We start from the raw sequence: 25371 nt of genomic DNA on the forward strand, positions 1-25371 counted from the left end.
ACCTGATTAATAAATGTATATGGTATGTCAATGAATGGAGAAGATTAACTTTAAATATGGAAAGTTACTGTGGAGAAAAGGGGAACAGCAAGTGTGTGCAAAGTATGTTGAGTAAGTTGAACAGAAGGTCCCTTGTAAACATCACGGAGAAGTGACCTGATGAAGGGGAACCGCTACCAGAGCGCTTAACCGCGCAACATCTAGGCAGTTTGGAAAACAGATCGACAGTTCTGAGAAGTCACACACATCTCATCTTGACATAAAGTATATGTGCCTGTTTGATCACTGTACAAGTGTGTTTGCAGCTGAAGCATCCAGTGGGTTGAATAAACTTGGTTTGAGTTTTTTCTAGTTGTCCTTCTGAGTTCATCCTGTTTGTTCACAACCTATCAGTTGAATTGTTTGTTTTTGGTCTTTCACATAACTGAGACTGTCAGCTCTACGTTGGATATCTGGAGATCCTGTGATGAAACCAGGCCTGACAGCTAAAGCAACTGTACCTTGTTTTCAGATGTTGGTATTCAATCAGATTGTTTCCCTCCAAATGTTATGCAAAGTGTTGACTGACTACTCCTGAACAACACCCTGGAGACAGTGAGATCCCAGACAGGTCATGAAACTGGCTCTCCGAGGTTCGCATATCCTGCACAGCACTGCTGAGTGATATACAGGCTTAAGACTTACCTTCCTTAAATAAAGGGATAGTTCGAGATTTTGTCAATTAAGCAATTTTTTTCTACTTACCAAGAGTCAGATGAACTCAATGATACCATTTTTGTCTCCGCATGCAGTTTGAAGGAAGTTAAAGGTTGTTTGTGATGCGATTGCTAACTAGCGGAAGTCTATGCCAAAATCTCGACCTATCCCTTTAAGACTTAAGAAAAACAATTTGGATCAGTACGCTGAGTAAAAACTCTGTCTGTGTACAATATCCATTATCAACTTTATTGAAATTCTATTTATAATGGAAAAAAGTAGTTACTGATCGATATAAAAACAAACATGGACTTCTTCATCGAACATGAATCAACGTGCAAACTCATTTGTTTTCCAAAACACGTACATTATTAAAAACATTGGTAAGTAAGGTTCATACATAGTAAGTAAGGTTCATACATAGTAAGTAAGGTTCATACATAGTAAGTAAGGTTCATACATAGTAAGTAAGGTTCATACATAGTAAGTAAGGTTCATACATAGTAAGTAAGGCTCATACATAGTAAGTAAGGCTCATACATAGTAAGTAAGGCTCATACATAGTAAGTAAGGTTCATACATAGTAAGGCTCATACATAGTAAGCAAGGTTCATACATAGTAAGTAAGGCTCATACATAGTAAGGTTCATACATAGTAAGTAAGGTTCATACATAGTAAGTAAGGCTCATACATAGTAAGGTTCATACATAGTAAGTAAGGTTCATACATAGTAAGTAAGGCTCATACATAGTAAGTAAGGCTCATACATAGTAAGTAAGGCTCATACATAGTAAGTAAGGTTCATACATAGTAAGGCTCATACATAGTAAGTAAGGTTCATACATAGTAAGGTTCATACATAGTAAGTAAGGCTCATACATAGTAAGTAAGGCTCATACATAGTAAGTAAGGCTCATACATAGTAAGTAAGGTTCATACATAGTAAGGCTCATACATAGTAAGTAAGGTTCATACATAGTAAGTAAGGCTCATACATAGTAAGTAAGGTTCATACATAGTAAGGCTCATACATAGTAAGTAAGGTTCATACATAGTAAGTAAGGCTCATACATAGTAAGGTTCATACATAGTAAGGTTCATACATAGTAAGTAAGGCTCATACATAGTAAGTAAGGCTCATACATAGTAAGTAAGGTTCATACATAGTAAGGTTCATACATAGTAAGGTTCATACATAGTAAGTAAGGTTCATACATAGTAAGTAAGGCTCATACATAGTAAGTAAGGTTCATACATAGTAAGGTTCATACATAGTAAGTAAGGTTCATACATAGTAAGTAAGGTTCATACATAGTAAGTAAGGTTCATACATAGTAAGTAAGGCTCATACATAGTAAGTAAGGCTCATACATAGTAAGTAAGGTTCATACATAGTAAGTAAGGTTCATACATAGTAAGTAAGGCTCATACATAGTAAGTAAGGTTCATACATAGTAAGTAAGGCTCATACATAGTAAGGTTCATACATAGTAAGTAAGGTTCATACATAGTAAGTAAGGCTCATATGACTTCCACAACAACACAAGTTACACATAACACACCACAAACACACATATCTGAGTAATTATCATTTTAAAAAGTAGGATGATCCAAAGCTAGACGTTGCCGGTGGTAGTCCTTCATCAAACATGGTGGAGTAAGAGTTCTTGAGGAAGTCTACGTAGTTCTGAATGCTCTGCTTGTGGCTGTCTGATTGGTTCAGGCTGAGCTGCAGGTCCTTCAGACGCACCTCAAACTTCTTCTCAGGCTACACAAAGGAATCAATCCATTGAACGAAAAAATGTATGTATTTTTATTCTTTAAAATAAAAAATGGTCTGATTGGCTATGGCATCAAAAAGTTATGTACTGTATTATCATTAGCTTTAAGGGATATGAGAAACATCCTATGGTATGCAGTAGGTGATCATAGGTGATCGTGTCTGATACTCACCAACTGATTGCTTTGTTTAATCTGTTTCAGCTCATTCTCTCTCCTGCTCTTCTCACCCTCCAGTTCCAGGATTTTAGTCTGAAAGGAACTTTCTCTGGAAACAGCGTTGTCTTTCACTTTGGACACCTTGGCATTAAAGAAATAGAGATGATGAGATGTATCAAAAAGTCAACCTCGGCCTCTTGATACAAACTCAACTCCTAAAAAACACTATCTTCAAATGGTTTCTGTGCCTTTCCATTTCCTTCTGGGAACCAGTCAATAGTTTGGACACACCTACTCATTCAAGGGTTTTTCTTTATTTTTATAGAATAATAGTGACTACATCAAAACTATGAAATAACACATATGGAATCATGTAGTAACCAAAAAATATATATTATATATTTAAGATTCTTCAAAGTAGCCACCATTTGACACTGTTGGCATTCTCTCAACCAGCTTCATGAGGTAGTCACCTGGAATGCATTTCAATTAACAGGTGTGCTTTGTTCATTTGTGGAATTTCTTTCCTTCTTAATGCGTTTGAGTCAATCAGTTGGGTTGTGACAAGGTAGGGTTGGTATACAAATGATAGCCCTATTTGGCAAAAGACCAAGTCCACATTATGGCAAGAAAAGCTCAAATAAGCAAAAATAAATGACAGTCCATCATTACTTTAAGACATGAAGGTCAGTCAATCCGGAACATTTCAAGAACTATGAAAGTTTATTCAAGTGCAGTCGCAAAAAACATCAAATGCTATGATTAAATTGGCACTCATGAGGACAGCCACAGAAAAGGAAGACCCAGAGTTATCTCTGCTGCAGAGGATAAGTTCATTAGTTACCAGCCTCAGAAATTGCAGCCCAAATAAATGCTTCACAGAGTTCAAGTAACAGACACATCTCAAAATCAACTGTTCAGAGGAGACTGCGTGGATCAGGCCTTCACGGTCGAATTGCTGCAAAGAAACCACTATGTCATGACGTTGGCCTGGGGGGGGTAGGTTTATGACAGTCATAAATACCTCTTCCTCCCTTTTTTCCTCTCTCTACCCTACTGAGGTTACATTTGCAAAACCCTTGGTTAACATAGAGATTCTGGGAAAATCAGTAGGTGGGGGGAAATTAACTATATTCTGATAATCCGAACAATTAAACATATGCGGTGGTACTTAATGAATATGATGTCAGTTCGGTTGTCATCTGAGACATTCTCATCAATGATAAGATGACATAAACTCTACAGTGGAAAGTCTACACATCAGAGTTATCGGATTCACATGGAATTGTTGTTCAATTTAAATGTTTGAATATGAAATTATTCATGATGGGATGAAATGTGATTTTAGCTTCTAAAATGTGAGATTTGGGTCTTCATAAGATACAGCTCTGCTCAATCAGTGGCCCTCCCCTGTGAAGGGACATGGGCTATAAAACTTTTCAAACACCCCCTCCGCTCCCTTCCTATATAAGCCCTTGACGACAATATAACTTCCTGTTCCGATGATGTGAGGACGACGGTCCTATGTCAGAATGGTTCAGATAATAACTACAGAACGAAGACAACATCAGTGTGAGCTTTGGTTGCGAATGGTATGAACGTTGAACTCTTATTCACTACAGAAGTGATACCTCCTAGCCATTGAGTTAGCAACAGCAGATGCAAACGAGGGTTTGGAAGGAACAGACAGAGTATCCCGTCTACCACACAACGACGTTACAACAACGTATCCAATTGACCACCAGAGACATTCTTCAAGGGACAAAGGACTCAGTTGGGCAACACGGCCTTCCATCTACCACCAACCTACCGAAGCGCAGCTCAGAGTAAATATTTATTGCATTTTCCTTTTCCAAATTGGCGATAATTTAGAATGCATAAGATACTGTATTTACGATAGCACAGCTTTTCCCCTTTGTTCCTCAGTCTTCCCGCTCCTTCACTCAACCCAGACCCTTTTCCTTTGTGTAACAAGCTTTCATATCTGTTCCGCCCGCTAGGGACGTTTTCCTTTATGATGTAATTTGTAATCAAGTTATTATTTAATTATGTATGTGTATGTGTAATTCTGTAGGATTAGTTAGGTATTTAGTAAATAAATAATTAAACCCAATTTTGTATTGCTGATTCAAATTGTTATCCAGGGTTCGGTTTACAACTTTCAGATGAGACTGAATTAAGATGACGATTGATATTGACTGCTAATTGATGTAAAATATTACTAGGTCTTTAAGAGTTTATTCGGAAGATAACAGCTCTATAAATATTATTTTGTGGTGCCCGACTCTCTAGTTAATTACATTTACATGATTAGCTCAATCAGGTGATATTAATTACGGATAAATTATTTTATGGAATAGCATATCACTTAATCCGGCATAGCCAAAGACACGACAACTACTAAAGGACACCAATAAGAAGAAGAGACTTGCTTGGGCCAAGATACACGAGCAATGGACATTAGACCGGTGGAAATCTGTCCTTTGATCTGATGAGTCCAAATTTGACGTTTCTGGTTCCAACCGCCATGTCTTTGTGAGACGCAGAGCAGGAGAAGAGATGATCTCCCCATGTGTGGTTCCTACCATGAAGCATGGAGGAGGTGGTGTGATATTGCTTTGCTGGTGACACGGTCTGTGATTTATTTAGAATTCAAGGCACACTTAACCAGCATGGCTACCATCCCATCTGGTTTGCGCTTAGTGGGACTATCATTTGTTTTCAACAGGACAATGACCCAACACACCTCCAGGCTGTGTAACGGCTATTTGACCAAGAAGGATTGTGATGGAGTGTTACATCAGATGACCTGGCCCCCACAATCACCTGACCTCAACCCAATTGAGATGGTTGGGATGATTTGGACCATAGAGTGAAGGAAAAGCAGCCAACAAGTGCTCAGCATATGTGGTAACTCCTTCAAGACTGTTGGAAAAGCATTCCAGGTGAAGCTAGTAAAAATAAAGAAAAACCCTTGAATGAGTAGGTGTGTCCAAACTATTGACTGGTACTATATACATATATATTTATTCTGAGCATTTACATTTGCTACTATACACATGATAGGTTTGAGTAAAACCATATGCTGAGCATATGAGCATGAAATACTGTCCACACTCTATATAATCCAGCAGCTGCTAACATACAGTACCTGTTGCCTGACGTCGGCCAGAGCGGCCTCCAGTTCTCTGTTGAGAGCATGGCAGTCTGCTGAGCGCTGTTCTAGGTGCCTGCTGCTATAGTGTAAAGCGTCCTCCTGACCTGCCAGCCTACGGACCAGCCCCTGGTTCTCCCCTTGCAGCTCTTCCATCTGCCTTGAGGAATACACAACGATACTTGAAGGGCACCTATTTAGCTACATAAGGACTTCATAACACATTCATAACCTACACATAAAACAGTCATCAGCATTGTATACACATTTCAGAACATTTCAGAATTCACCCTGGTCAGGCTTGAAACTTTTTAAAATGAAAAACAATACAATATATCTTCAATGTCACTAATGTACTTTGACATGAGAAATATAGAAGAATCTCATTTGAAAATACCACTCGTAATAAAATGGGAGCATGTATGAATTATGTCTAATGAGAGAAAGATAAATTTACTTTTGAAGGGCATCCACTTTCTGCTGTAGCTGTGAGTTAGCCTCGTGGATAGACTCTTTCATGTCCAATGACGATCTCATCTTCTCCCCTTGGCTCTCCACCTGGATGGAGAATAATCATATTTTCAGAATTGGGGTTGGTCAAAAAATGTACTCTTTGACTGAATATCTTACATGCTGCATGCATTTTCAATTAGTATTGAACATGGGGACATGAATTGGGGTTCAAGCACATACAGTACAACAACACAAAGAGTTGTACAGATGCACTAAATTTGACACTGCTTCTCGCAGCAGGAAAATAATCCTGCAGCAACAGGAAATGTGAATTATTATGTGGATTATAATGAATGGACATTTTTGTAGGGGTTGATCCATTTTTTGATTGCAGAAATCAAGTCAGAAATTTTAAAGTGGAAATTACAAACTTTAGAAGCCTTTTTAAACCTTGAATACACTAAAATGTAAATGTCCTGCTGCTCAGGAATATTCTCTGCGACAACCGAGTGAACAAATTAAGATAGTAGATCTGTACCATGCAATGACTGGAATTACATTGGTTTATCAACACAGCACCCTCAACACTGCACAAAGGTAACATGAGCAACATTCAAAGGCAAGGATTGATTGAACAGTGCTGAAACCGTAGTAGACACACATCTTAAATCAGTTTAAGGTGACCATCAAGGCTCTATATACAACTAACAGGGGCACACAGGGTTGCGACCTTACTTTCTTCCCACTGCAATCCGAGCACATTCAGTCACAAACCTTAACACCAAGTCAAAGCAGGACCGGGTTGGGATACACCATTATAACCATTGTGATTATAACACTATAAAAGGAAACCACATATAGGGTTTGACTGCCATCTGGTGGTTGACAGTGGTAAACGGCCACAATCTACATTACTGTACTCCAACAGCACTTACTAGCCCATCTACAGGTTACCATAGTCTTACTGCTAAAATGTACACCTTGACCTGCAGTTGTCTAATGGCCTCTGCCTTGTCTGCACATGTCTTCTCGGAGCACTTCAGGTTGTCCTGGCACTCCGCAAGACTCTGCTCTGTGGCACACAGTAACTCTGGGTACTCTTCCAGCTCCCTTACACACACCTCCAGTTCCAGTCTCACCTGTTTTCCTTGCCCAAGCAAATCTCTTCTTCTTATTGGTGTCCTTTAGTAGTGGTTTCCTTGCAGAAATTTGACCATGAAGGCCTGATTCACGCAGTCTCCTCTGAACAGTTGATGTTGAGATATGTCTGTTACTTGAACTCTGTGAAGCATTTATTCGGGCAGCAATCTGAGGTGCAGTTATTTCTAATGAACATATCCTCTACAGCAGAGGTAACTCTGGGTCTTCCTTTCCTGTGGTGGTCCTCAGGAGAGCCAGTTTCATCATAGCGCTTGATGGTTTTTGCGACTGCACGTGAAGAAACTTTCAAAGTTCTTGAAATTTCCAAATTGACTGACATTCATGTCTTCAAGTAATGATGGACTGTTGTTTCTCTTTGCATATTTGAGCTTTTCTTGCCATAATATGCACTTGGTCTTTTACCAAATAGGGATTTCTTCTGTATACCACCCCTACCTTGTCACAACACAACTGGTTGGCTCAAACGCATTAAGAAGGAAAGAAATTACAGAAATAAACTTTTAACAAGGCACACCTGTTAATTGAAATGCATTCCAGGTACCTCATGAAGCTGGTTGAGAGAATGCCAAGCGTGTGCAAAGCTGTCATCAAGGCAAAGGGTGGCTACTTTGAAGAATCTCAAATATAAACATTTATTTGTTTAACACTTTTTTGGTTAATACATGATTCCATATATGTTATTTCATCGTTTTGATGCCTTCACTATTATTCTGCAATGCAGAAAATAGTAAAAATGATCTGGAATGAGGTGTGTCCAGACTTTTGACTGGTACTGTATATATATAATTATATCATCCTAAATTATGGTGGGAATAAATGACGTGCTAGAATATACAGAGAAGGTATTCGAATTAGAAAGCAGTAGAGCTACAGTAAGTTTGTTATCTTAGATAGTTAGTTTACTTTAGATTATATAGGGGCTACTCTGTGGCTCAAGGTAACATTTTGGTCAAACTAAATTAAAAAATCAATAATTGTTGGGTATATATTGCCGTTTTATTTTCCTACCTTGAGGGTTGCGTTCTCAAGGCCAATGTTTCTGTTTTCAGAGTTGAGTTTTTCCACTTTTAGCAATAAGACCTCATTTGCAGCAGCAAATTCATCCCTCTCTTTTTGCAGCTTCACAGTAATGTCTGCTATTTGGCTGCATTGAAACAACAATACAAATCTAAATAAAATACAATTTTATTGGTCATGTACACATATTTTGCAGATGTTATCGCAGGTGCAGTGAAATGCTGATGTTTCTAGCTCCAACAGTGCAGTAATACCTAACAATGTTTTATTTATTTAACTTGGCAAGTCAGTTAAGAAGCTTTATCTTGGCCAGGTCGCAGATGTAAATGAGAAATTGTTCTCAACTAGCCTACCTGGTTGAATAAAGGTGAAATAAAAATTAATTAAAAAAGAACACATTCTTATTTTCAATGACGGCCTTGTTTAGGGGCAGAACGACAGATTTTTACCTTGTCAGATCGGGGATTCGATCTTGCAACCTTTCGGTTACAAGTCCAACGCTCTAACCACTAGGCTACCTGCTGCCCCACAATACACACAAATCCCCAAAATAAAAATAAAGGAATTAAGAAAAAAGCAATTGCCGCTTGCCCAAATACTCTCTGTGAGGAGAAGATCTGAAAAATTCAAGAACATTATTTATTGCCTCAAGGACCTGGATTGACAATATGCCAGACTTTGTGTCCATGACAAAAAATGAATACTAAGGCTTGAAATGACATACCCTTTTAGCAGTCCTATCTGTGCATCAAGCTGTATTCTCTCATCTGTCTTCTGCTCCTGTTGTCTCCTCCATGTGTCCCTCTCTGAATGAACCTCAGCCAGCTGAACATTCTACATGTCATAGAACATAACATAACGCACCTTACTGGCAGTGGCAATGAACTCACCAAGAACGGGATACCCAAGTCGTGTAAAGTAGGGGACACCGTAGCTAAAGTAAAAACTGTGTTCTTATTGGTTCCCAACATTACCCATGCATACTTTTTCCCTCAGCTTCGTGTAGCTTTTATCCACAGCAGCTTCTGGGCCCTCTGTTTCTGGGCGCGGGTGGCCTTCTTCAGGACTTCTTTCTCCTGCGCTGCCTTCTCCGAAACACCAGAGATCTCCCCCTCAGACCATCCAGCTTCTGTTCTGTCAACTGTGTCTCCAAACCCTGGAAAAAAAGTGAGGGAACACTATAAACATATCTACACACTAATCCCTAGCCTTAAAAAAAAAAAAAGGATTTCACTTACAGACGACGTCCATCTTAGATGGGTCATAAATTAATATTGTCCAACATTCTTTGTGAAACAGAAATGCATCTATTTTTTGCTGACTTTCTTCCCAACCCTCCCAGACACACAGGCTGGAAGCTTCATATTTACTGGAAATTGTGTATTTTGCTCTCTGTGTCTTATTCTACAGATAGTAAGGACAAGCCATTCTAAGTTCTCAAATGGGACAATAAAGTGATTGATATATTCATAGACTGATGCCTGAAAATGTGTGTTACCCAGAGCTGCACGGTGAGACGGTTGTTGTCGGCCTCCCTGCTGCGTAGCTGGCCCTGCAGGTGGATGGTGTGAAGACAATGCCTTCATTTCATTTGTACCTTTGTCAATGTTTTACCATGTACAAATTGTGGTCATCGCTTGTGTATTTCATGTGAAATTAAAGGCCAATGCTAACCATTTCTTTCTTCCGCAAACCCATCAGTTCTTCAGACATTTTTTCTTTATCATTCAAATCTCCTTTCAAATTCTGGTGGAAACAAAATAACAATAAAAAATATAATAAAAATAAAAATATTGTATCTTTCTCACAGCACAATTTTCATTTCAAATGACAAATGTGTATAGTAAATAGTAGCAAATGTTTTTCTATCCAAAGTGTCTTACAAATTTAGCACACAAGTTTAGTATATGTGGCCCATGTGGAATTGAATCAAATCCCCAACTTTAATGTAGCTGGCATCATGTTTCAACCCACTGAGCCATACTGCACTGAATGACCCTATTATCTGCCAAGGGGAGCATAACAAACTGGAAGACCTTATAAAATCTTAAGCCTTGGCACCGCTATGTCAACATTTCAAAGCGTTTCAATACAGGTCTGGAGTAATGTGTGAAGTTTTAGTTTTTTCACCAAGGGAGAAGCAATTTACCAGATTATCACACTCAGCCTGTGTAAGCTTCTTTAGTAAGAGATCGATGTGTTTGTCTGTCTCCATTCGAGAAGCCTAATACAGGAGACAAAAAGGGTAGTCAAATCATGTTAATTTAAGAAGACAAAGTTGCAATAACCCTTTACTTTAGTGCACAGGTTTAATGCATTCTAAAAACTTGTCATAAGCATGACCCCCTTATAAACTGCTAGCTGACAGTCCTTCAAAGTAGTAATCATTAGCCATCAGATTAGAACTGCCAACCTCTGCATCCTTCAGGTCTTGGAGTTGCTGTCGAACAGACTTGTTTTTCCGTTTAAAAACCTCCAACTTCTCCAGCAGAAGGCCTCTCTGCCTTGACATCCGCCGGTTATCAGAAGAAGAGTGTCTTGAGTCCTTTGTAACAGAAGGATTAATTCAATTCTGCTTTTGACACATTTGACACCTTAAACATAGTAACCGAATTAATGATATGTTATGCCTCTCAAAATAAAGACAGGCGCACTGTCTGCACATCAACTGCAAAGGACTTCACGTACGGCAAATTCGTCCTCCAGTGTCTCCTTGAATGACATGAGCTGTATGGCTGCAGAATTGGCCGCCGGTTCGGCATTCATCAATGTTTTCAACAGGGGACTTTTGTCCATGGTTGCACCATAGTCTCCATAACTACATATAAAGAAAAGACAGAGAGAGGGTTAGAAATCAATTGGATCCACACTTAGAGCTGTGTCTGTGCAGTGTTTCTCCCAAATGCAATTGTTTTATAATGTAGATGTATAGTGTATTTTTGTGATCCCCGACGCTCGGTCTGAACATTAACATGCATCACTTGCGGTTTTGGAAGCATAAGGACCTTATCTTTCATATCAGCTAGAAATAATTTTCAAATAACAATGTTAAATTAATACACAACTTGATAGGTTAGTGTTCCCGCACGGCCATATCTCCATGTTACAGCGCTTGTTTAGGGACAACAGACGGAAGACAGGAGGCGACCACCTGTGCTAATTAGTTATCTAGCTGTATGGATCTGTGCAAAACTGCTAGAGTAAGTGTATCTCTTTTATTTGAAAGATTCTTTCTTGATGATGAAAGATAGAGGCCATATGTTTTGAAAGCCGTATCGCAAGCAATGATTATTGACGTTTCTAAATGTTAAAACACAGCATCAGGATGGAAGGAATGGCGCCCGAGAGGATGGCTGCCGTGTTACAGGCTCCTAACCAACTGTGCTATTTTGTTAGTTTTTTGTTAGTTGATTGAGATTATCCTACCAACGGGACATTAAAAACTGTAATATCTTATGTTTCACAGAGTCATGGCTAAAAGACGACACAGATAATATAGAGCTGGCGGGATTTTCCATGCACCGGCAGAACAGAGAAGCTACATCTGGTAAGACAAGCGGTGGGGGTAGGGTTGCCAACTGTCCCGTATTAGTCAGGATGTCTCTTATATTTGTCTAATTTGGTTTGTCCCATACGGGACCTCCCTTGTCCCGTAAATTCATCCAACCACAGTAAAGCGTAAACTCGACAATTCCTGCAAGTAATTTCTGTTATTGTTCGGTCGGTTTGGCATATCAAGAATATATGGATAAACCTGCAAAAAATAAAATACTGTGCAGCTGCAACAAACAATGTGAAGCAAAAAAGACGTGGGTTAAGCCCGTCAGTGGTGACTAGACGAAAGCGTTCTGCACTTTATGCGTTGGGAATTCTCAATTGGCCATGGAGGGGAGAATGACCTAACTCCGCATGCATCCACAGAAATGCACAAGGCCACGCTAGCTAAAGGTGCTAGCAATATCGGTGCATTCTTCGTGACGTCTACTGCGGAAACTGACCAAATTGGAAAACACTTCTCCGTTTACCAGTTATTGAGCAGTGCCAACAATCGCATTCTGAAAGCTAATTGCCCAGCTCACATAGCTCATAATGCCTGCAAGCACGCTTGCGATCAGCTGTCAGTGGATATTGAGACAATTGTTTTACAGATCTACAGCCACTTATCAGTATCATTTTTTGCCTTTGTTGACATTGAGTGGTGTGAAATTGTGCGACATGTTTGCACACGATGGCTCTCTCTTCATCCAGCTGTCGATAGTCTCCTGCGAAGCTGGCTAGCTCTTACATCAAACTTCAAGTCCCTTGGCGAGACCTGTCCTGTGGCACTGAAGAGTATTTTTGAGTATGAAGAAAAAACAGAAGATGCTGAGATTTATCTGTGCTTTTTCCACAACGTGGGTGTCTTTTTGACCAACTCGTAAAAAAGCTGGAGGAAACATCGCTCTGCATCACAGATGTTTACGAGGAAGTCCAAAAGTTCAAAATTAAGATGCTTCAGCTGAAACAGGACAGTTTTTTGGATACCAGACCAAGCAGCTGATGGACAAACAATTGTAAGCACAAAGGTCCAAGCAGCAACATGACTGTGAAGTTCTATGACACTGTCACTACATACATTGACAAGTGGTTTGATTTCTCACCAGAACATGTAATGGTGAAACTGATCGGCCTCTATGAGGAGCTCTCCTTCACTGACCTGGAGCAGGTGGTGGTGGCCCTCAAAATGACAGAGACAGTCAGTATGGACCAACTCTATGAGGAGCTCTCCTTCACTGACCTGGAGCAGGTGGTGGTGGCCCTCAAAATGACAGAGACAGTCAGTATGGACCAACTCTATGAGGAGCTCTCCTTCACTGACCTGGAGCAGGTGGTGGTGGCCCTCAAAATGACAGAGACAGTCAGTATGGACCAACTATATGAAGAGTGTTGAGCTAGCCTGGAGGAAATACAGAAAGCCAGACAGGATACCACAAAATCCGCCAGTGAGAAGTGGGTGGCAGTTTTCCAAAACCTCGGGAAAGCCAACTTGATCAACATGCTCAGGATTGTCTCATTTGTCCTCAGTGTGCCAGACTCAAGTGTCTTTGTAGAGAGGATTCTGTCTGATGACCATTAAATGGTCAGACTCAAGAAACAGATGTAGCACAGAGGCTCTGTGACAGAGCTGATCAAAAATGAACTTCAAATATCTGTGAACTGTGACTTGTCATGTAATGACTTCTCTCTGGCTAGGAGAAAGGACTGCTTGAATCAGTCAAGAGCAGCAAAAAATATGTAGACTTGACTCTTTTCCTCTTTTGCATTTGAAAAGTAGTTTTTTGGCTGTAAAGGTCCAAATTGTGATTTCTTTGATAATTTATTTTGAGGTTTATTCACATAAGTTTACATAATGATACAGTTTTAGTAAAGCTATAGACTAAATTGAATATAGTGTAACGACCCTGGGTTTACAAGCGTGGATATCGACTCTGCTGCTCGAGCATGCATTTGCGGCACAGTCGATAGCGCTGGACAGGGAAGGGACTCAGGGGGTATGCTAATTTGGTATAGAGCAGACCTAACTCACTCCATTAAATCAATCAAAACAGGAACATTCTACATTTGGCTAGAAATTCAAAAGTAAATTATCCTAACAGAGAAAAATGTCCTCCTGTGTGCTACCTATATCCCCCCACTAGAATCCCCATCTTTTAATGAAGACAGCTTCTCCATCCTGGAGGGGGAAATCAATCATTTCCAGGCCCAGGGACATGTACTAGTCTGTGGCGACCTAAATGCCAGAACCGGACAAGAACCTGACACCCTCAGCACACAGGGGGACAAACACCTGCCTGGAGGTGACAGCATTCCCTCCCACATATGCCCCCCTAGGCACAACTATGACAACATAACCAACAAACAAGGGTCACAACTCCTGCAGCTCTGTCGCAAGCTGGGTATGTACATAGTCAACGGTAGGCTTCGAGGGGACTCCTATGGTAGGTACACCTATAGCTCATCTCTTGGCAGTAGTACTGTAGACTACTTTATCACTGACCTCAACCCAGAGTCTCTCAGAGCGTTCACAGTCAGCCCACTGACACCCCTATCAGACCACAGCAAAATCACAGTCTACTTAAACAGAGCAATACTCAATCATGAGGCATCAAAGCCAAAGGAACTGAGTAACATTAAGAAATGCTATAGATGGAAGGAATGCAGTTTGGAAACCTACCAAAAAACAATTAGGCAACAACAAATTCAATCCCTTTTAGACAATTTCCTGGGTAAAACGTTCCACTGTAATAGTGAAGGTGTAATCTTGGCAGTAGAAAATCTTAACAATATATTTGACCTCTCAGCTTCCCTATCAAATCTAAAAATCTCAAATAGAAAACCGAAGAAAATTAACAATAATGACAAATGGTTTGATGAAGAATGCAAAAATCTAAGAAAGAAATTGAGAAACCTGTCCAACCAAAAACATAGAGACCCGGAAAACCTGAGTCTATGCCTTCACTATGGTGAATCACTAAAACAATACAGAAATACACTACGGAAAAAGAAGGAAAAGCATGTCAGAAATCAGCTCAATGTAGTTGAAGAATCCATAGACTCTAACCACTTCTGGGAAAATTGGAAAACACTAAACAAACAACAACACAAAGAATTATCGATCCAAAATGTAGATGTATGGGTAAACCACTTCTCCAATCTTTTTGGCTCTATAACAAAGAATAAAGAGCAAACACATATACATGATCAAATACAGATCTTAGAATCAATTATTAAAGACTACCAGAACCCATTGGATTATCCAATTACATTGAATGAGTTACAGGACAAAATAAAAACCCTCCAACCCAAAAAGGCCTGTGGTGTTGATGGTATCCTCAATGAAATGATCAAATATACAGACAACAAATTCCAATTGGCTATACTAAAACTCTTTAAGATCATCCTTAGCTCTGGCATCTTCCCCAATATTTGGAACCAAGGACTGATCACCCCAATCCACAAAAGTGGAGACAAATTTGACCCCAATAACTACCGTGGAATATGCGTCAACAGTAACCTTGGGAAAATCCTCTGCATTATCATTAACAGCAGACTCATACATTTCCTCAATGAAAACAATGTACTGAGCAAATGTCAAATTGGCTTTTTACCAAATTACCGTACAACAGACCATGTATTCACCCTGCACACCCTAATTGACAACCAAACAAACCAAAATAAAGTCAAAGTCTTCTCATGCTTTGTTGATTTAAAAAAAGCCTTCAACTCAATTTGGCATGAGGGTCTGCTATACAAACTGATGGAAAGTGGTGTTGTGCGGTTAAAATTGGCAAAAAACACACACATTTCTTCACACAGGGTCGTGGGGTGAGACAGGGATGCAGCTTAAGCCCCACCCTCTTCAACATATATATCAACGAATTGGCGCGGGCACTAGAAAAGTCTGCAGCACCCGGCCTCACCCTACTAGAATCCGAAGTCAAATGTCTGCTGTTTGCTGATGATCTGGTGCTTCTGTCACCAACCAAGGAGGGCCTACAGCAGCACCTAGATCTTATGCACAGATTATGTCAGACCTGGGCCCTGACAGTAAATCTCAGTAAGACCAAAATAATGGTGTTCCAAAAAAGGTCCAGTCACCAGGACCACAAATACAAATTCCATCTAGACACTGTTGCCCTAGAGCACACAAAAAACTATACATACCTTGGCCTAAACATCAGTGCCACAGGTAACTTCCACAAAGCTGTGAACGATCTGAGAGACAAGGCAAGAAGGGCATTCTATGCCATCAAAAGGAACATCAATTTCAACATACCAATTAGGATTTGTCTAAAAATACTTGAATCAGTCATAGAGCCCATTGCCCTTTATGGTTGTGAGGTCTGGGGTCCGCTCACCAACCAAGACTTCACAAAATGGGACAAACACCAAATTGAGACTCTGCACGCAGAATTCTGCAAAAATATCCTCCTTGTACAACGTAGAACACCAAATAATGCATGCAGAGCAGAATTAGGCCGATACCCACTAATTATCAAAATCCAGAAAATAGTTGTTAAATTCTATAACCACCTAAAAGGAAGCGATTCCCAAACCTTCCATAACAAAGCCATCACCTACAGAGAGATGAACCTGGAGAAGAGTCCCTAAGCAAGCTGGTCCTGGGGCTCTGTTCACAAACACAAACACACCCTACAGAGCCCCAGGACAGCAGCACAATTAGACCCAACCAAATCATGAGAAAACAAAAATATAATTACTGGACACATTGGAAAGAATTAACAAAAAAACAGAGCAAACTAGAATGCTATTTGGCCCTACACAGAGAGTACACAACGGCAGAATACCTGACCACTGTGACTGACCCAAAATTAAGGAAAGCTTTGACTATGTACAGACTCAGTGAGCATAGCCTTGCTATTGAGAAAGGCCGCTGTAGGCAGACATGGCTCTCAAGAGAAGACAGGCTATGTGCTCACTGCCCACAAAATGAGGTGGAAACTGAGCTGCACTTCCTAACCTCCTGCCCAATGTATGACCATATTAGAGAGACATATTTCCCTCAGATTACACAGATCCACAAAGAATTCAAAAACAAATCCAATTTTGATAAACTCCCATATCTACTGGGTGAAATTCCACAGTGTGCCATCACAGCAGCAAGATTTGTAACCTGTTGCCACGAGAAAAGGGCAACCAGTGAAGAACACACACCATTGTAAATACCACCCATATTTATGCTTATTTATTTTCCCTTGTGTACCCTTAACCATTTGTACATTGTTAAAACACTGTATACATATAATATGACATTTGTAATGTCTTTATTGTTTTGAAACTTCTGTATGTGTAATGTTTACTGTTAATTTGTATTGTTTATTTCACTTTATATATTCACTTTATATATTATCTACCTCACTTGCTTTGGCAACGTTAACACATGTTTCCCATGCCAATAAAGCCCTTGAATTTAATTGAATTGAATTGATTGGCTGAGGCATTGGGCGTAAAGACGTAACGTACACAAACCCTACTAGAGCGTGGTTATTAGCTAAATTAACCAAACAATGGTTGTTCGGGGTTTAACCCATCCACCTGCATTTTCGATATGAAATAAGTATTATGTCATAAACAAAATATTTTGAGTAAAACCGAAATGAAAAAAAATCAACAGCAAAGTAATTCAACTGGAACAACAAAGTAATGAACATATGTAAATGAAACTGCACTGGATTCAAAAGCTGGACAGTAAAGTCAGGTGACATTCAAGTTTGCAACGGACCGTTTTGATTGGACGAAGCACTTATACGTTTCTCTTCTCAATTTTCGATTTCATCACAACCAACTTACCTAGTTATTGAAGGGAGCGCCCTCGTGTTGGTTATATTCTGAACCGTACATTTGTTTGGCATGGAGGTCATATCTCTTGACGAGGAGCTTATTTGCGCCGTCTGCCGTGACATATTTGTCGAGCCTGTGACTGCCCTGCGGTCATAATTATTGTGAAGGCTGTGTGAAGCAGTTGAAAAGATCTGCGGTGAAAGTCGAAAACATCAATGCCGAGGGTGGATTCGAGAGACTGTGTATATGTTACACCTGTCCTCTTTGCCTTGCACCGTGTGATTCAACGTTAAACTTGAAAAATAATGTCGACTGCACTGTTTGCAAAGGTGATCAGAGGATGTTCGCAGAAAAGAGTTGTGTCAGCTGCGAAGAGTCATATTGCACCGTCCACATCATACCACACTTAGAGAACGCTGTACTGCGCCAACACGTTCTGGTGAGCCCGATGGGCGACACTGGCAGGCTCTGCAAAGAGCACGGGAAGGAACAGGAACTTTACTGCGAGACAGACCAGACCCCCCTGTGTGCCTACTGCATGCTACCTGCCGAGGCCAAGCACGGGGATGGGCATAACGTCGTGAAACTGGCAGATGCGCTGGATACTTTAAGGGTGAGGTGGTGTCTCATTTTCATTTTGGCCACTTGTGCATGCATGGAAGATACTTTGAGTTTGCGCTATTTTCAGAAAATCTATTAGAATGCGTCTTGTTAATTGGTAAATCCACTAATTGTACAATTAATCAATGGTATGTCTTTAATTGTTTTGATAGGGGAACTGTCACGTCAAACTTCAGAGTATTAAAGAGAGAATGACTGAAGTAAAGAATGGCCTGGCAAAAATTGATGAATCTGCTTTGCGTTCCAAGGTAACACCAAGCCTATCATGTTGACTATGTCAGCAAGAAAATGAACCCAAACCCCACATGAAATGTTGAGGCTCCTCTCACCACTTCTGTTAAACTAGTCTGAATAGTGAGTGCATGTAGTGGCAGACTTACATGCTGACCAGACCGAATATGGATTTCTAAATTTATTCGACGTGCGTCGCGCGAGCGTCGCAAAATAAATTTAGAAATCCATGTTCAATTATTGCACCCACACTCCTCGCCTGCGTTGCCAAGGGCTAAAATAGAACTCTTTCTATTTCTGAAGCAGATCCCGCTGCAAGTCCTGCCTCTCCCATCTCCTCATTGGTTGTATCCACGTGGGTGATTGAAAGACTACATTTTTTACCGGTTGTCTTGGTAAAAGTGGAGATGCCAATCACCATATAAGTCAAAGATGAAAAAGCCTGGAAGAAGGAGAGATGACTAGAAACGATTCGGTTGGCCGTTTTGTGTGGATTAATTGTCGGAGTAGAAGACCTTGTGCATTTCAGGTAAAATAACAACTCAATGTTTATATCCCAGGACAAATTAGCTAGCAACAGCAAGCTAGCTAAATGGGACAAATTAGCAAGCTAGCTAAATAGGACAAATTAACTAACAAGTGCAAGCTAACTAGCTAAATTGCCATACATGTTTAATGCTTTTTGACTTGTCCCCAAATTAATGTAATTGGTTCAGAATACATTTATGCACGATGGCTCATGCCTGGGGCCTGACATCATCAGGCAGCCTCGTGAACTTGGCATAACTAATGTATTAAACTAAATTATCTTGCCATCCTACTCCACTTGAGGTTCTACTTCGCTCGTGAATAATCTCCCATGTACGCTATTATAGTGCTTGTGACAAATGGATTGGTATCTGTTTTCCTCCTTCGAATTTGTCTCTAGATATTGAACCGTTTTGAACGACTTCACTATTACGACCCCATGCCTGAAAGCTATGACTGTTTTTGAGTCACAGGCCTATGTGTCTTCCGCTTCCCTCTGCGCGGCATGTGAGCGTCAATCATTGCACTACACTGCTCAAGAGCGTTTGCACAGCCAGGCTCTAAAACAGAACTTGGTTCTATTTGTGATGCTTGATGCACTGCAAGTCCCGCCTCTCCTATCTCATTGGTTTTTAGGAGCATATACCCATGTGGGTGATTGAAAGATGAACTGAGGTCCACACTCCAGTCCAGTTGGTGGTGGTAATGCACCTTAAAGTTCTTTGCCAACTGCCATATAAAGTCCAAAAAGAAGAAGCGGTAGAAATGACTAGAAATCACCTCGGTTTACCCTTTTATCTGTGGATTAATTGTCGACGTAGACCTTGTGCAGTTCAGGTAAAATAACAACCCAATGTTCATATCCCAGGACAAATTAGCTAGCAACAGCAAGCTAGCTAAATTGCCATAATTGTTTGCTTTTTGACCTGTCCCCAAATGAATTTAGTTGGTTCCTATTTTTCAACCTGCGTGTCTTGATCGTGTCTGGTGTGTGTGGACCAAATCAACGCGTGCGGTCTGGTCAGCATGTTACTGTGCATTATTTTCAATTGGTTTTGACCACTTTTTTTCTACACGCATCTCCTTTGCATACAATTATTAACTATGCTCTTCCCTGATACATTTCACTCATGTTGTGGTTAAATATTTGTTTTTCTCCTTTCCCATCTTCAAGTCATTTGCCATATTTTCCTTTTTAGCCTCATGAACATAACTTGGTTGCAGTTTGTATCTGTGCTAGAATTGTTGAAGTCCATAAAATATATCAGTATTGTCAATATTGCAAAATAACAGATAGGTATTGGCCCAGAATTTATGAATCCCTAACTTGAAAGTGTAAAACAGACAATATGTACACTGAACAAAAATATAAATGCAAAAATGTAAGAGTTTTTAGAGTTACAGTTCATATGAGAATCTATCAATTGACCTGTTTTTGCCCTAATCTATGGATTTCACGTGAAGGAATAGATATGCATCTGTTGGTCACAGATACCTTAAATAAAAGGTCATGCTGTAGATCAGAAAACCAGTCCGTATCTGGTGTGACCACCATTTACCTCATGCAGCGCAACAACTCTTTTGCGTAGAGTTGACCAGGCTGTTGATTGTGGCATGTTGTCCCACTCATTTTCCATGGGTTACGTGACAGGGGAATATGTCGGCCATGGAAGAACATGGACACTTTCAGCATCCAGGAATTCTGTACAGATCCTTGCGACATGGGGCTGTGCATTATCATGCTGAAACATGAAATGATGGCGGCAAATGACTGGCACGACAATGGGGCTCAGGATCTCATCACGCAATCTCTGCATTCAAATTGCCATCGATAAAATGCAATTGTGTTCGTTGGCCATAGCTTATGCTTGCCCATAATAACCCTACCACCATGGGGCACTTTGTTCACAACGCTGACATCAGCACAACGCCATACACACTGTCTGCCATCTGCCTGGTACAGTTGAAATTGGGATTCTTCTGTGAAGAGCACACTTCTCCAGCATGCCAGTGGTCATCGAAGGTGAGCGTGTACCCACTGAATTCGGGTACGACGCCGAACTGCAATTAGGTCAAGACCCTGGTGAGTACAACAAGCATGCAGATGCGCTTCCCTGAGACGGTTTCTGACAGTGCAGAAATGCTTCAGTTCAGTTTCATCAACACTCTGGGTGGCTGGTCTCGGATGATCCCGCAGGTTAAGAAGCTGGATGTGGGTGGCTGGCGTAGTTACACGTGGTTGAGGCCATTTGTTTGTACTGACGTTCTCTAAAACATGTTGGTAGAGAAACAAACATTAAATTCTCTGCCAACGGATCTGGTGGACATTCCTGCAGGCAGCAATACAATTGCATGCTCCCTCAACTTGAAACATCTGTGGCATTGTGTTATGACAGACCTGCACATTTGATTGTCCTCGGTGCACCTGTAACGATCAGGCTGTTGAATCAGCTTCATATTCCACACCTGTCAGGTGTATGGGATTACCTTGGCAAAGGAGAAATACTTACTAACAGGGATGTAAACCATTTGTTTACCATCTTTGAGAAATAAGCTTTTTGTGTATATGGAACGTTTCTGGGATCTTGTATTTCCTCATGAAACATGGGAGCGGCAATTTTTTTTAATACTGCCTTTTTTTTCTTGCCTGCAAATGGCTTTTGGTGAACAAATCAGTCAAAATGTTTAAATCTGTGCGGTACTCCGTTGGACTTTGAAATTCTGACGTAGCCCTTGAGTCAAAATTATTGCCCACCCTTGTTCTGTGGCAACAGCAAATACCTTTTAATTATTTCACCTAGAAGAGCTGGCTCCGAACAGCTTTGTTCAGTAGCCATGATAGTTAAATAGGCATGGGTGGGGGCCTAAGACTGGCTTCTGCCTGGGGCCTCCAAGTCAATAACTCCGCCCCAGCGTGAATGCAGTGTTTCTCTGGCCCCCAGCGTGAATACAGTGTTTCTCTGGCCCCCAGCGTGAATGCAGTGTTTCTCTGGCCCCCAGCGTGAATGCAGTGTTTGTCTGGGCTCCAGCGTGAATGCAGGGTTAATCAGGCTACACTTCTGACGGTCACCCATTTATTTAACAGGCCAGTCTGGAGAGGCAGCAAAGTGAGTGCACAGCCTTCCTGCGCAGAATCAAGCTGTTCCTGGAGTTTGAGGAGCAGGCGTGGCAGAAGAGATTCTCTGTGGACATGGTGCAGGAGAGCAGGAACGGGAAGCAGCGGACAGAGGGGCTGAGGAGGCTGCAGGACAGGCTGACACAGGCACAGGACACCCTGCTGAAGACTCAGACCATCAGTGACCCCCTGGGGCTGCTCCAGGTAGAGCAGAAGCATGATTTGGGCATAATGCATGTTTTTTTTTTTAAGAAAGACTGAACGCTGATTTGAAACAATGGTGAGCACAGCATTGTCTGGTTTGTCCAGGCTAGGAGTGTACTGGGACGGAAGTCTAAATTAGAGTTTAAATTTGGCACCACAAAAAACAAAAACAGTAGGCAGCGCACCCAGTGCCACTTATGCTAATTATCAATTCATTAAGAGTATGGCTACTTTTCATAAGGATTTATTTTAACTGTTCAATTTCATTAAACAGCTCTTGAAGAATGAGGAGTGGTAAGTTGAAATTATTTTTGACTGAATTATAGCTGAAGACGCCACCCACAAACAATTCCCTCAAAGTAGAATAATTAAATGTCATTCCTTTTTTATTTTTTTAAATGACCAGCACCACAGTATTTAATTGACAAATGCCTTTACAAGTATGTAAATAATTGGTGCAACAGACTGTACATATGCTACACATTATGTTCATCTTGCTAAATTCTGAACTAGTGATCTTAAATTTCCCCGTTGCAGGGCAGACCTGCTTCAAAGGGACATTTGTTCCCGTAAGATGCAGAAGCTCAGTAATTGGAGTGGAACCAAGCTTGTGGCTTCATCTAGAATCACCCCCCTATTCCAGACTCTCCAGAAAACATTTCAAGGTACTTCGTCTCCATGAAGCGCAGTTAACACAAGTTTAAAAATATATAATTATTAGACTGATTAGTTCAATATTCGGCTATATAAGCGTTCACACAACAATAGTACATTAGAAGCCTATTGTGTTTTTGGCCAGCTAATTGTTCCTGTCAGCCATTTTAAAGTAACGTTTTGGCTCGTATCTCTAATATTATGTCTCTGTAGGAGATGTCATTTTCTTTTCTGAATTAAGTGCCCACCCTAAACTGAAGTTGGACCCTGACTCTGGCTCTGTGTGGGTGACTGAGGAGGACCAGCGACATGAGGAACCATGTTACCTTGATCGGCCTTACTGTGTGATGGGAGTCATTATCTCCTCCAAGGGTGTGCACAATTGGGAGGTGGAAGTAGAGGGGTTCTCCTCTTGGGCTGTCGGTGTAGCTTTCCTTGGCCCATCCCAGATAGCGGTGACCTGCAAGCTCGGCACTGATGACCAGTCATGGAGTCTGAGTTACAGCAAGAGCAAGCAGCAGTTCTCTGCCCAGCATGACTGGCTGGCATTTGCGTTCCATGCACCGGACTCCAACCCACCCAGACGGATCTGGGTCTTTCTGGATGTGGACAGTGGAATCCTGAGCTTCTATGATGCAGTGAGGATGGCGTGTCTCTACACCTTCTACTGTACCCTGGATCAGGATTCAGCCAGCCAAACTTACCTCAGACCAGCCTTCTGCCCTAGGCTGAAGGAGGATGACCAGCCACTGTCGACTAAGCCAATGAGGGTGCTGCGCCCAGTCTCAAACTTTTAGGCACTACAACCAACACGGTATCCTTCACATTAATACGTGCACTAGCAGCTAGCTAGCATGCTTTTATTTTTGTTCCAAATGCTTAGTTTGAAACACTGACCATTGAATTGTTTGAAATTTAAGAAAATATGGAGAACCTGTTTTTGTAAATCCACTCAAACTGTTACACAGCTTAAAATGACCCTACAGTTTGGCAAAATCCCAAAATCTAGTAAATTGTCTGAGCCTTTGAATGTCTTGTAAGTGAACTAATTAGATAAATATATGCAGTGTGCATAGTAGAGGTTGACCAATTTTAATCGGAATGGCTGATTTAATTAGGGCCGATTTTTCAAGTTTTCATAACAATCGGTAATTTTGGATGCCATTTTTTTTTTTTATATATATATATTTTTTTAAATATATATATTTTTTACATTTATATTTTATTTACATCTTAATTAACTAGGCAAGTCAATTAAGAACACATTCTTATTTTCAATGACGGCCTAGGAACGGTGGGTTAACTGCCTTGTTCAGGGGCAGAACGACACATTTTTACCTTGTCAGCTCAGGGATTCAATCTTGCAACCTTACGGTTAACTAGTCCAACGCTCTAACCACCTGCTTCGCAAGGAGCCCGCCTGTTACGTGAATTCAGTAAGAATCCAAGGTAAGTTGCTAGCTAGCATTGAACTTAATCAATCATAATCACTAGTTATAACTACACATGGTTGATGATATTACTAGTTTATCTAGCGTGTCCTGCGTTGCATATAATCGATGCAGTGCGCATTCGTGAAAAAGGACTGTCGTTGCTCCAACGTATACCTACCCATAAACACCAATGCCTTTCTTAAAATCAATACACAAATATATATTTTTAAACCTGCATATTAACTAAAAGAAATCCAGGTTAGCAGGCAATATTAACCAGGTGAAATTGTCATTTCTCTTGCGTTCATTGCACACAGAGTCAGGGTATATGCAACAGTTTAGGCCGCCTGGCTCATTGCGAACTAATTTGCCAGAATTTTACGTAATTATGACATAACATTGACTTTTGTGCAATGTAACAGGAATATTTAGACCTGATGCCACCCGTTAGATAAAATATGGAATGGTTCCGTATTTCACTGAATTAATAAATGTCTAGTTTTCGAGAGTTTCCGGATTCGACCATATTAATGACCTACGGCTCTGTGTTATTCTGTGTTATTGTGTTATATTTAAGTCTGATTTGATAGAGCAGTGTGACTGAGCGATGGTTGGCAGCAGCAGGCTCATAAGCATTCTTTCAAACAGCACTTTCGTGCGTTTTGCCAGCAGTTCTTCATAACGCTTCAAGCATTGCGCTGTTTATGACTTCAAGCCTATCAACTCCCGAGATCAGGCTGGTGTAACGATGTGATGTGAAATGGCTAGCTAGTTAGCGGGGTGCGCGCTAATTGCGTTTCAAACGTCACTCGCTCTGAGACAT

At 40.7% G+C, this 25371-nt stretch overlaps 3 protein-coding genes across 4 annotated transcripts; 1 reads left to right on the forward strand and 2 right to left on the reverse strand.

Moving 5' to 3' along the window:
* Positions 1-988: 988 nt before the first annotated feature.
* LOC118965619 (outer dense fiber protein 2-like) lies at positions 989-6737 on the reverse strand. Its single transcript, XM_036986855.1, has 4 exons — positions 6247-6737; positions 5787-5949; positions 2651-2776; positions 989-2465 (listed from the first exon to the last, which is right to left on the reverse strand). The coding sequence occupies exons 1-4, from the start codon at positions 6324-6326 to the stop codon at positions 2286-2288; spliced, it is 549 nt and encodes a 182-aa protein (XP_036842750.1). The 5' UTR covers positions 6327-6737; the 3' UTR covers positions 989-2285.
* A 2413-nt stretch (positions 6738-9150) lies between these two features.
* On the reverse strand, positions 9151-17911 carry LOC118965549 (outer dense fiber protein 2-like). Its single transcript, XM_036986170.1, has 8 exons — positions 17772-17911; positions 11109-11238; positions 10834-10965; positions 10570-10644; positions 10095-10166; positions 9919-9972; positions 9405-9576; positions 9151-9254 (listed from the first exon to the last, which is right to left on the reverse strand). Exons 1-7 carry the CDS (start codon positions 17882-17884, stop codon positions 9481-9483), a joined length of 672 nt encoding a protein of 223 aa, XP_036842065.1. The 5' UTR covers positions 17885-17911; the 3' UTR covers positions 9151-9254; positions 9405-9480.
* LOC110530519 (E3 ubiquitin-protein ligase TRIM11) lies at positions 17752-24318 on the forward strand. Of its 2 annotated transcripts, XM_021613672.2 has the most exons (6): positions 18066-18375; positions 18536-18631; positions 22228-22461; positions 22736-22755; positions 22999-23126; positions 23329-24318. In XM_021613672.2, the coding sequence occupies exons 1-6, from the start codon at positions 18103-18105 to the stop codon at positions 23910-23912; spliced, it is 1335 nt and encodes a 444-aa protein (XP_021469347.2). In that variant the 5' UTR covers positions 18066-18102; the 3' UTR covers positions 23913-24318. The 2 variants fall into 2 exon arrangements, with proteins under 2 accessions (XP_021469348.2, XP_021469347.2); XM_021613673.2 differs by lacking the exon at positions 18536-18631 and having other exon boundaries at positions 17752-18375.
* The last annotated feature ends 1053 nt before the right edge of the window (positions 24319-25371 follow it).

Source organism: Oncorhynchus mykiss, chromosome 8 (assembly GCF_013265735.2).
Source record: "Oncorhynchus mykiss isolate Arlee chromosome 8, USDA_OmykA_1.1, whole genome shotgun sequence".
Classification (NCBI taxonomy): Eukaryota; Metazoa; Chordata; class Actinopteri; order Salmoniformes; family Salmonidae; genus Oncorhynchus; species Oncorhynchus mykiss.

What these genes read in the sequence shown, in the direction of transcription:
- LOC118965549 (XM_036986170.1), bottom strand. Translation starts at nt 17,884, where the DNA reads ATGTCACGGCAGACGGCGCAAATAAGCTCCTCGTCAAGAGATATGACC. An exon ending in GCGCTCCCTTCAATAACTAG is followed by an intron (nt 11,239 to 17,771) that starts GTAAGTTGGTTG and finishes CTTTATATGTAG; the next exon opens with TTATGGAGACTATGGTGCAA. An exon ending in AGGCTGAGTGTGATAATCTG is followed by an intron (nt 10,167 to 10,569) that starts GTAAATTGCTTC and finishes TGTTTCCACCAG; the next exon opens with AATTTGAAAGGAGATTTGAA.
- LOC118965619 (XM_036986855.1), bottom strand. Translation starts at nt 6,326, where the DNA reads ATGAGATCGTCATTGGACATGAAAGAGTCTATCCACGAGGCTAACTCA. An exon ending in AAAGTGGATGCCCTTCAAAA is followed by an intron (nt 5,950 to 6,246) that starts GTAAATTTATCT and finishes GTATTCCTCAAG; the next exon opens with GCAGATGGAAGAGCTGCAAG. An exon ending in TTAAACAAAGCAATCAGTTG is followed by an intron (nt 2,466 to 2,650) that starts GTGAGTATCAGA and finishes TCCTTTGTGTAG; the next exon opens with CCTGAGAAGAAGTTTGAGGT.
- LOC110530519 (XM_021613672.2), top strand. Translation starts at nt 18,103, where the DNA reads ATGTTCGCAGAAAAGAGTTGTGTCAGCTGCGAAGAGTCATATTGCACC. An exon ending in CTCTTGAAGAATGAGGAGTG is followed by an intron (nt 22,756 to 22,998) that starts GTAAGTTGAAAT and finishes TCCCCGTTGCAG; the next exon opens with GGCAGACCTGCTTCAAAGGG. An exon ending in TCTCCAGAAAACATTTCAAG is followed by an intron (nt 23,127 to 23,328) that starts GTACTTCGTCTC and finishes ATGTCTCTGTAG; the next exon opens with GAGATGTCATTTTCTTTTCT.